Raw genomic sequence first — 12,252 nt, 5'->3', positions numbered from 1 at the left:
TTATAAAATTATACTTACGCATTTTTGCACTATTTTGTTCTCTCAAAACTATATAATAAAATCGATCAAAATTTTTAAAAGCAAATGCTAAACGACCTATATGATTAAAGTTTTTTAAATTTTTGATATATTCGAAATCAAAATTTTTTGAAAAATTTGCGTAAAGTATACTTGAATTCATTTAGTTAGAACAGTATAACTTGAACTATTATTTGAAGGTTAATTTGGTTCAGTTCAGTCTGTACTATTGTTTAAGACAGTCAACATTTTAAATGGATCTATAGCAAAAACTTTAAATAATGTACAAATATACAAATGTATAAGAACATACGTTATAGTATTCACAGCTAAAATGTTAAGTTTTTATCTTTTAAATTCTAAAGTTTTCCTTATTACTTTTTTAAGAATTTATCCAGAAAAAATAAAGTTGCATATTTTCAAACACTTATAACCTTTGAATGTGAGTGTTAAAAAAATAAAATTCTTTGTTGTTTAGTAAATTAAAAAAATAGTAGGTAAACTTTGACTAAGTTCATGTAACTTTTATTTATTTTTTAAATGTAAATAATAAAATATAAACTTCTTGCAACAAAATTATTTAAACTTTACAGAATTTCAAAATTATAAAATTTTTCTAAAATTCTTAAAAAGTCCCAAAGTAATACAATTTCACAGCTGTTTTACATTTTTTTTAATAGGTACTTTTTTCATTTTAAGCTAAATTTCGTTTTTTTTTAATAGCATAAACAATGAGAATAGAATTAATATGTTTATACATTTATTTAATTGTTAATATAAATCACTTCGCAAGCCTAATATTAAGCAGTAATATTAATCATTTGGTAGATAGGTAAGTAGAAAAAAGAGAAAAGAAAAGCATTTTTACTCGACTCTCTAGCACGAGCTTTTAGGTAAAAGTTTATAAAAGCATTTTAGTTGAAAGAATTCCTTCATACATTTAATATTAGCAAAAGCTGTTTGAAGTTAGAAGATTTGTCAGAAACGTTAAAACCTAAAGTAAGTTTACTTACAGTTTAGATATACTGATTTGTTTTATTGATAAAACTCTATTAGTAAACTGTTACCCAAACAAAGAAGGTAGCAGCTCCTTTGCTAACGTCGCGAATCACTTCTAAGTCAACATCATCAAGTAGGTATTTAGCTCTTTTCGCAGCCTTCTTTTTGACATTAACTACTTTAAACTCGCTGATTCGCCTTTTAAGGCTGTCTTTGCCGATTTTTCCTAGCATTGTTTGAACTGTAGTCCATTTCTGTAGAAAAAATTGTTATATTTTACAGATGGACTTAACAGAAAGTAGTCATAACACAACAGTTGATATTAATCTAGACAAGTTAGTTTGACTTTATTTATTTTAGAAAACATGAAAATTCCTATATTTATTTTTTAGTTCTAAGTCGTTTATTTGAACTAACTTTTTTGGTTTCTATTCCTATAGAGATGTGGTGTTGTGCTTTTTTATTTTAAAGCGTGAGTTGGCATTTTTTACTTAACTTTGTTTGAAATAAAAAACTTTAATGCTTGAAATTTGATAAACTGTGATTTAGTTAAAATAAAGTAAAACGGACCGTTTATCTCCAGAACTGTTTAAATATCAAATTTTTTTTAACCAGCGTTGTTTGCAAGAATCTAAGAAAAAGTCCTGAACCAGTAGAAACTGACCTCGATGAGGAAGCAATGCACAGAGTGAAGTTAGTTTTGTAAACATGTTAGTTAAAGTTTAATTTCAATTCACTTTCATCAGCCTTATAACTTAAAAACTGTTTTAAACACCAGATAGGCATTTGAGTATTTCAAAGTTAAGATTTTTAGCACGAGTTTTATTTGGTTTGTATAACAACTTTAAGCAAGTAAGCGAAGAGTTAAAAAGTAAGCTTGCTGGAATTTAAAACTTAATGTTAATCAAAGTGATACGGGTTTTAACATAATATATTTTCAAAATAGTTTTTTACAACTTTGTCAAAATATTTTCATTAAATCATAGTAGTTACTGTAAAATATGTTCAACCTCTTAGTTTTCATTTTCTTTTAGAATCTTAAAATAAGTTTTAAAGTAGCTATATAAATTTCTATACGCTTTCTTACAGTACTGAACTTTAAATATATAAAAACAAACATCAAAACTCTAAAACAAACTTTTTTTTTTATTTGAAGAGCAAAATATTTATCAAGATTATTACTTGAACAAATGAAATATTTTTTTCTAAATTTTACAATACTTTTATTAATATAAAAGTTAAGTTTTTAATATTAACAATAATTAATATTAACATAATTAAATTTACTAAAATGTACAAAAAAAAACTAATAAGGGTGAAACTTTTCTCTTCAAGATATTACGAATCTTAAGTTTTGTATGTTACGAAACGATTTTTAAAACTATCTCTAAGGCAATCAGTTTTGTAAATTATCTGTTTATCTTTGAAATTAAAATTAAGTGTTTAAAGACGAAGTAACTTTGCTTTAAATTATGAATAACTCGCTTTATGCTTATACTTACACTTTCTATCGAAACAAGCTGTATAGGTATGTAGCTTAATAAATTTGGAACTTTTTAATCGATTTAAAAAAAAGAGTTTTTATCTTTTACGAACAATATTATTTTCTCTATTAAATTCAAAAATTTGTTACATAAGTTTTCAACTAAAATTATATATCAACATGTATTACATCTAGTATAGAAAATTTCTGTAATAAAAACATAGTGTGTTAAAAAATGTATTAATAAATCAACAAACTAGAGTTCATTTATGTAAGCTTTTTTTAATTTAGTTTATTGGGAAGTTTCAAAATCTCAGCCTTTTAAAAAATATTTTGAGTTTGCGTTGCAATTAAACATAAAAAATTAAAGTTAGAGCTAATAAAATTTTACTACCTTAATATTTCTTATTTTAATTTATAAATATTTTATAAAAAAATGCATGGCATAATAAGTTATTTCGTTTGAATTTTCTTTTGCAAACTCAACACAACTTTAACTAAAACTTAATATTTTCTAACCTATTTTAAAGTGTAAGGTAATTAAATTATAAAGAGTGCCATCATACATAGCTTTATAAATTGCCTATAGTCTCTTAATGATATTGGTTTTAGTTTATTATTGTTTTTTCTGAATTAAATATAATACTTAAGGGCAGCGGCTGCAACAAACAGCGCCAGCAGCGGCCAGCAAAACAGAAAGAAGCTCTCGATGACGACGAACTGCAGTGACGTAACGATAAGTATCAACGTGTCTAGCTCGAAGCAGATGAAAACAAGCACAAGCAGCAATTTCTCAGACGCAAACCCGAAAACTAGAACCGTCATGTGCCAAACTGATGAATCCCTGATGAAGGATTCCATTTTTAAACAGCAAAAAATATACTGCCACGGGTAAATTTTGTTGCTGAATAATATTTCAACAAAACACTTAGAAGCATAAGAATGAAGTTTTTTGAAAGTAGAACAGGCTATTACGTAAAGAACTTGAAATTACATAACAATTACGATGCTACAATGATACACAGTTTAAATTTTGTCAAAGCACTTAAAAAAGCACAAAAATATAGAAACTAAAAATTTCAGGTGCAAAGTTAGAATGCAGCACATCAGTGGAGGCAAGGGAGGCTTGGTCAGAACTCCGCCGCCCACTCCTAAGTACATATACCAGAAGCAGGTGCTGCACCCGACCCTGAAAATCAAGCCCAACTTCATATACAGCTCGTCGATTGGCAACAACAGCGTGGCGGGTACCAACAGCACCTGCAGCAGCAGCACCGCAAGTGGCGAACCCAGCCCGAGCATCCCAAACACTCTGAGATCGCGTAAGTTAAAACAGTTTAAATTTGTGCAGATTAATTGATTGTTTTGTGTTTTTTAACAAGTGCATCGTTTGACTTAGTCTTATAACATTAAGTGGTTTTTTTTTTACTCAAGCATCAAATCAAAACCTTATAACTTGTACAAAAGTTATTTCAAGACTTTTGAATAGAAACAATACTTTTTATAAAATTATTTTTTTATTTAAACAGAAAGTGTCGATTGCTCAGACCCGCTACTCAAAATTTTAAAAGGGAAGTCACTAAAAGGAAACAGTCAGCTTGTTAATGTTAGCGAAATGAGACCAGTGTTCACTAGAGTAGCCTCTCATGGACTTTTGACTCATGGCAATGGAAGCAAAAGAGTAAGCAAACTTAAAAAGTATATTCTAAAGTTAAATATTTTATTAAGTTTTTAAACTCTTTTTAGATAAAATTTTGTCACACTAAACAATTAAGACCGTTTTCGTTGACAACTTTTTAATAAACTAATCTAAATAAAAGATACCAGTCGAGGAACTCGAACGCAACGTCATCACTCCTCCGGCGGTAAACCGAACGACGAGCGAGTGGAACTTCGAGCGGAGGGTGGCTTCCTTCCCTGACGTCAGAGAGAAAAACCAGCCGTCAACTTCCACTCCATGTCCACAACGTCAGCCCAGCTCCTTGCTGCAACAGTCCATACCGATGACGAGAAACATTCAAAAGTCGGCAGACTTAAAATCTTCCTATTTCAACTGCATGGACTCGGTAATTTTTTTTAGTATAAATGATCACTTATAAATTGAAATTTTTGAATAGTTCATGTAATAACATTCGCATAAAATGTTGATTGCAGCTAGATTTTCTCAAATGGAAGCAGTCGCACGTTTGCGGGAGGTTCCAGTGTTTCACCATTGAACATGATGTGCATGACTTGGCTGGCTTTCCCAACGATCCGACCCTTGCGGCGACGGACGCAAGAAAAGTGAATGTAAGTATTTTAGGTTTTAAATAGTTTTCTAATGTAAGCATAAACATTTGTCTGTGAGATAAAGAAAATAAGCTTTAGTGAATTGTTTTTTATGTTATAAACGACTTTTTTTCGTTTTTGTAAGTTCAATTAAGTTTAATGCTCTTTAAATCAATAAATTTCTAAAATATATCAATTTAAAAATAACTTCAAAAGGACATGAAAAACATTGAACCTGCTTGCCTTGGCTTTTTTTAAATAACACCAAACACAAAAGCTAAAGGTTCAATGCCTAATCATCTTAAAATACCAACCTTGTAATGGCAAATCATTAAATATTAAACGGAGTCAATAAAAACTGAAGAAAAAAGAGAAACGGCAGCGCGGCGATGAATTCTGGAATAAATAAAAAATTACTGCAAAGCTGCAAAAATTAATAAATCAATAACAACAGATAAATCTTATCACGGAAAACCGAAAGATCGCCTTCCGCGCCCCCACGTGGCCCCGTTGCGGTAGGGGAATCACCCTTTCAAAGGACAAGACGACCATGGCCGTGTGCCATCTGAGCGAGGTGAGGGCGGTTTGATTGTTACAAATTTATTTTAACTATTTTATATTTTATTTTCTCTATTTTTTTATACTCAGGTGTGCTTGTACAACTTGGAAGGCCAGCTGCAGAGGAGGTTCAACTTTGAAAATTTTTACTCGTGCTGGGGGATTACCTGCGACCGCGACGGTTTGTTTTAAGCTTTCTTCTGCGCCTAGCGTTTTTGTTTGCAGTGCTCAGAATGATAAACAAATTTTAATTTATTGATATATTAAGCAATTTAAATCTAAGAGAATTATGTTATTTCTTCCAAATGTATGTGATTTGTTAGAAAGGTGGTTATAAATTATATTGGTTTTTTAAAAGTAGTACAAGTGATAGCATGGCAAAAAAAATTACAAGTTACTTTCTTAAAGATTAATTTTATATCAATTAGCTAACTCGAAAGTTACATGCAAAATTTTCAATAATAACAGAATTATTTTTTTCAATTTTTACTATAAACTTCACTTCAGCGTCTAGCGCAACATATGGCAACAGAGCTAATGAGTTAAAGCTCTCTAACTTTAGGAAACTACGTGGTTACGGAGAGCAAGCATGGTATGGTGCATGTCATTCATCACAGAAGGGGCACCGTTCTTCAGCAATTTCACGGATCAGCGCACAAAAATTCAAAATACAAAAAGGGGTGAGTTTTTTTTTTTTAGCTCTAACCACATCGTGTTTTCGAAGCTCGTTCGAGTGTGCTACAGCTCACTTTTTTAATGCTAATGTGTCTGGAATTATGCGTTTTTCTGTTGTGTAAGCAGTAGCTTTTAGAATATCTGATAACAATTTCAAGAGCTTCGGTCGGTGTTGATGCAGGCATTAGCGCTGTTATAAAAACAAACGTCATCCAAACACAGAAATTTACGTTAAGCTTTTCAAAGTTTTCAAACATTTCTTTTTGCTCCGAATTTTTATCAGATCGATTTTGCTTTGCTTGCTTTCGGCTGGAATATCTGTCTACTAAAACACAGAAAATATGTTTATCTTTGTTTTATAATTATGAGGCTAATAGAATTTGTTACATTGAAATTTTATTTTCAAAGTTTTTCATTCTTATTTTCTAATGAAATAAAATCTACAAAAATTTTTATTTACTTTTTTTTTCTGCTAATAAAATTAAAACTGCAAATGTGTATTTGTTTTGTTTAAAAATTACTTAGCAAAAAAATAAAGAGTGAGTTCTTTACTGATCCACTACTTAGCGAACTGATGTGATTCAACAGAGTTTGACCACGCTGTGTACAATTAAATTAAAATCAATCGATCACGCAGCCACGCAACCTATTTGGCAGCGAAAGCAGACATTAAAATAGAGCGTCCGTCACAATATTTTGGTTAGAAAAAATATTTCTCATGTTTTGCTCAATCAGCTAAAAATACTAAAAAGCTTTCTCTCCACGAGCAAAATGTTTCATTTAGAAAGAACCAGTTTTGTAAGTCACACAATGCTTAGAAGTAAACAAAATTTACTAAAGATTTTATTTTTGCGCAGGTCCAGCGGCTGCGGGTATGAAAAATCTTACTGCCAAGAACTGTACCACCGCCAAGAGAAGCCAGAAGACGCGAAGGGAGCTGCGGCGAACGACGAAAAGGAAAAGAAAGCGTCGAGGGGCAGCAGGAGCGGCAGAAGAGTCAAGCTGACTGCACCGCGCTACGTCGCTTGCAACAGCAAAAATCAGGTAATCAATACAATCCATCAACTGTGCACAATTTCTTCAAAGCTTTTTTTTGTTGTGTTTACTATAAATCCCCTTCGGTGCTTTCGCTTTCTCTTTTGTTTTTAGCCGCTTTTTCGACTAAACTTTTGTTTTGAAAGCACACCAGGGATCAGCCACTGGTCATTAGTTTTAAACTCAAAAAAAGAATTCAGTCGCTTTGCTGCATTACTTTGATTTTTTTTTTTTTTGCTGCAAAGTTTGATACATTTATTAAGAATATATACATAAATACAAAAACTCATAAAAACATTAAATTTTTCATAGATATAAACAAATTTAAAACTTTACCAAAATATTCATTTTTACAACAATGTTTAGATCATTGTTACTGACACCGAAGAACGTTCTGTCATTGGTTTCAACAGAGACGGCTCAGTATTCTTTAGGCTTGGAAAGGTAAAAGCCGAACCGGTAGAAAACCAAGACAATCTTTTAGACGGTAAGTCGCACTAACATTCCCAACAAATCGCATTTCAATACCATCTCAATCTCATTTTTGTTTCAGCTCAATCGAAGGCCAGGGTTCGCGCTATGTCCCTCATCAACTTCGGCAGCAGTCATGCGGAACAGCGAAAGGCACGTGACCGATCGAGCTCGCCATTCGACTTTTCAATTTCTCTGCCGTCGGGCAGCGGTCGCAAAAAGTCGCTGTGTGCGAGCAGCGAGAGCCGGTGCCGCAAGCTGCTGAGGTCGATCCGGCGGGGAAAGTCCAACAAATCCCTTTCCGAGATCCTGATGGTCAACGGGCTCCATATATCGTCCAATCAGAGCCGTGGAAGCGACGTATCGTCTTCACCCACCAAAAAGGCGACGATTTTCAAGCAGAGCGACAAATCGCACGCTTCGCACAGAAGCAACAAGTACGAGCAGAGGTGAGTCAATTAAACTGCGCAGATCGATATTTGCGTCGCGCGTTGTGTGATTATTAGCGTGGCGACGCAAGGCGTTCACCTAAATTTTCGCACCGCGCACAAATGAATGCCTTTTAATTTTTTTTTTTCGGCTGAAATAAATCAATGTTCTGCGTCACTTGCGCACGCATTGCCGCTTTCTTTTGTTCTGTTTTTTGACAAAAGGAAATATGATAATTTTGTCGATATTTTGTTCGTTCGCCTTCTGTAATAACATTTAGCTTCAAATAGTAGCTAGAAGTTTCTAATAAACGATGTTTTTTTTATTATTACAAAATTAACAACTATTTTTTGGTTAATTTCATTAGTCAAAATTTTATTATTTTCAAAAATTTATAAAGTTTTACCAGAAAAAGTTTATGCAAAACATAAACAATTTTTTGTCAAAAAGAAAACACGTAAACGAATTTATTTTACGCTTAATTTTTAAAAGCTATTGCGTTTGTTTAGTAATTTACTGCAATTTTACAATTCTAAAGATGAACGATAAAAACGTAATAAGTGTAAGCACTAGCATTTCAACGAAAAAAGCTAGCTGTATGTAACAAAAAACTACATCTATTATTAATTGTCTCATTCTTATCTTAAGCATATATTTAATTTTTCAGGAGGGACCGCTCGAAGACCGTGTCGGAAATCGTGGTTGAAAACGATGAATCTGTGCCGTTGGACCCGCGGGGCGTCTGCGTTGACCAGAACAACAACATCCTGATTGTGGACAGGCAGACAGCCAGGGTGCTCATCTACAACCCGGTGGGCGGGTTCATCGGAGTGCTGCTGTCCAAGAAAGACGGGCTGGTCGAGCCGAGGACCTGCTGCCTGTCTGGCAACAACACGCTGTCCATAACCGACGAGGCTTGCGGGATAAAGACGTTTTCGTTTTTCTGAGTTCGCGTGACCCAGAAAAATGTTTTTAGGGCCATCAGTTTCCTGCTTAGCTGCTAGATGATGTTTTTATCGATTCGACCGACTTTTCACGTTGTTTCCTGTAATTAGTAGATGGAGACGCTTGCTGCTGCAAAGTTGCAGCTTTTAATTAACTAGCTTTTGTTTTCTAGTTATGAGGCTAAACTTTTTTTTTCTTTTTGCACTTGCTCGCGCATTAAGTTTTTCGCCCTTCTATTTTCGCATAAATAATGTTTACAAGCAACTGTAACTGTGAAATTAGGTTATTTTGCTCTTCAATTAAAAGTGAACTAGCGCGTGTGCGCAGGTAAAGGAAGCATTAAATCAATATTTTCCTACTGAGTTATGTTCTTTTTTGTTTATTATGCCGTAGCAGCAACAACTTACTGAACACGTTTAATTCGATCAAAAATTAATTTGCTTCGCTTCTTTTTTTTTTGTATACGCATTGCAGTCTTTAAGGTGACTATTTGAAAGGTGCAATTTTCTTCGTTTTATGCCTTATTTTTTGTTTGGAGTGTAAGATTTAAACATTTACAGGGTATTTATTTAACTTTTTTAGACTATTTGTGCCGATTATAAGAAATGAGTTATTGAAAAGTTAAATGGTTATAACAAGTAAATTCAATCTTTTTTGTTTTTGTTTGCTGAGCAACGTTTTTGGAAATAAAATTTATTGAATAGAAATGTGTTTTCGTGCTTTTCATTTAAAGGTTAGTACTGTAAATGTCAGTCATACGACTGGAATATTCAAAGTTCAAAACAGTTGCCTTTTAAACTATGATATGTTTTATAAAATGCTTCAATACTTAAATTTTCTAAACTAAAATTGTAAAAAAAAAATTGCCTTCTTTTACTATTCTTAAATAGTCTAAAAAACGAGCGTAATCCTTTATTTATTAAGATTATAAGAACATGTAAAGCTAGTTGAAATATAACCATAATATTTTCTAAGTAATATTGCAAATGTCATAAATAATTAACATTGAAAAACGTATAAAATAAATTAACATACTTTTAAACTTAACATTCAATATAAAAGCTTAGAATACTTGTTAGCATAGTCAAAAAAATTTGAAAGCTACTTATTTATTTTAGGATATATTTTTTTACAAAAAACAAATTATTACTAAAAAATACTTTTTTTTTTAATATCAGTCGACTTCATGTTATTTTGAATTTTAATTAAAGTTACTCGTCAAGTTTTCAAATGATATTATAATTTCTAATACTTAAAAACTTTACCTAGGTTGTTATTTATTAAATAGTATTTTGATTTGATTTCAAAAATAAAAACGCATTTTGCTTTTATTTTGTTAGCTTTTTTTGACAAGAAAGAGTATGAGCTTTTTTTAAAATTATATTATAAAGTTTAATCTAGCCTTAGTTTATTTTTTTTAAATTACTTAGTACCTGATGATTTTTAATTTGAAGTTCTTCAAAAGTTTCGCATCTGAAACAATTTAAAAGTTTTACTCTTTCGACTAGTGCTTAGCTTATCGGTTAGTAAATTACACACTTGTTTCGTAAGTATCTTACCACATCTAGATTATCAAACATTACAACTTGTGGTAGGTAATAGTGACCTAAAGGTGCTATAAGACACACAACAGCCGTATCTGCTTAACTTTCAAAGGAGAATCAATAATACATAGTTACAATTTTTTGTTATGTTATAAAAGCAACTAAACTTAAATCTTTTAAAAATTTTGGCATAACAATTGTGTGAAAAACATTTTGCAATATGTCATTAATATATTATTTTATATCTATTACTTTTTAGTTACATTTTCGCTAGCCTGCCATACTTTTTTCTCATTTTTATACTTCGGAAATCTTGAATAGATTTAGAAAGATTATCAGTTTTGGTTTTTGAAGCTTAACCACAGAAAATTAAAATTATTTTTTGGTAATTTTCTAATGCAGTTTATAGTTAATGCACATTTAAACACCTACTAGTATGAGTTTAATTAAAAACATAATGATTAATTAACATTATCTAATTTTAAACCAAAAAATCTGCTTGAATGAAGTTGGTTACGAAATTTGAAATTTTCTTTTTTCTAAAGCAAACACTTCCATAGCAAAGCGAAACTAAATGATAAAAAACAAAGGATGTTTTAATTTTGCACGCCTATGTTAAGTACAAGCTACGCCAAATTTCAATCAATAATAACCTGCAGTCTGCGAAGAAATAAATATCATATAACCAGTGAGCTATGCAGTGTTTTTGTTTTAAAAAGAGACAATAAGCGTCGAAACTGCAGTTGTATCGATTTTGCTTTTATCACCTAAAACTCTCCGTAATTTATTTCATAGATTTTTATCTAAAGCTGAAAGATGTATAAAATTAATTATAACTCTCATAGACCTAATAACTTTGTGGCTTCAAATTGGTTTTTTGACTTATTTTTTACACTGTGATAATATTTTTTAAGCATCGCTTGAGCTTTTAAAGTTAAAAGAATATTTAATCTAAACTAAAAAACGTTATAAAATATATTTACTTTGACTTTTTAGTTGATCCAATTTAAAAAAGAATAGAATTTTTAATACTGTTAAAATTCTCTAAGTTAAAAGTTTTGTCAAACAAAAACAACTAAATTAGACAAGCAAATTAGTTTTTTGAATGATTATTATCTTACGTTATACTTTATAAAACATTGTATATAAGATTCTTATGAATATTTTAACAAGATTTAAAGAAAATTTTAGCTGTTTAAAATTTTACAAATTTTATAGAAAATATTTTTCACTTTATTTTAACTGTAAATTTAGATTTATATCGAGCAACACTTTTGTTAAAAAGCAAATTAACTGCTAAAATATTATTAATAAACACATCGACAACAAATTTCAACATAGCAAAAAACAGTATTATTTAACTTGTTACACTTTTCTCAATTTGTCTTGCTTAGATATTTAGCTTAAGAACGACAGGTTTTTGTGTTTTCTTTACATTATAAGCACAAATGCGAAAATTGATTTGTGTATGATATGATTTACAAAGCGTATGATGCTTAACGCTTTAAATATGTTAATAAAGTGCATTTTGACACTTGTATAGCATTGACCAGCATTTTGTATAATATGATAATGCAAATTGCTTCTTTTATGGTTTTTAAAAATGTTTAATGTAAAGCATCTCTGATATCTTTGCGTTTTTGTTTTTATTAAAAGTTGACATTTTTAAACTTAGTTATTTTAGATAAATTATAATACAGAATAAATCTGTATAGTTAGTTGTATGAATATTTTTTTCTGAAGCGCTTAAAATTAAAAACAAAAAAGTTTACTATTGTAACAAATTTTAAGCGCAATACAAGAAGTTTTTATTGATGTAAGTATACT

The 12,252-nt window shown here is 30.7% G+C and overlaps 1 protein-coding gene across 3 annotated transcripts in view; it reads right to left on the bottom strand.

Moving 5' to 3' along the window:
• Window positions 1-12,252, bottom strand: part of LOC145834498 (uncharacterized) — a 36,241-nt gene that overhangs the window by 264 nt on the left and 23,725 nt on the right. For 2 of the 3 annotated variants that reach the window (XM_082941940.1, XM_082941941.1), the window contains exon 11: window positions 1,086-1,271. The exons of the other annotated variant lie outside the window; for it this stretch is intronic. In XM_082941940.1, coding sequence (XP_082798066.1) covers window positions 1,086-1,271 — 186 coding nt within the window. The remainder of the gene's footprint in view (window positions 1-1,085; window positions 1,272-12,252) is intronic. 3 annotated transcript variants of the gene reach the window in all.

The sequence above is a fragment of the Thalia democratica genome, chromosome 4, assembly GCF_965202585.1.
Source record: "Thalia democratica chromosome 4, ktThaDemo2.hap1.1, whole genome shotgun sequence".
Classification (NCBI taxonomy): Eukaryota; Metazoa; Chordata; class Thaliacea; order Salpida; family Salpidae; genus Thalia; species Thalia democratica.
Note: the sequence above shows the minus strand (reverse complement) of the source record. Positions and strands in the feature narration are given on the sequence as shown.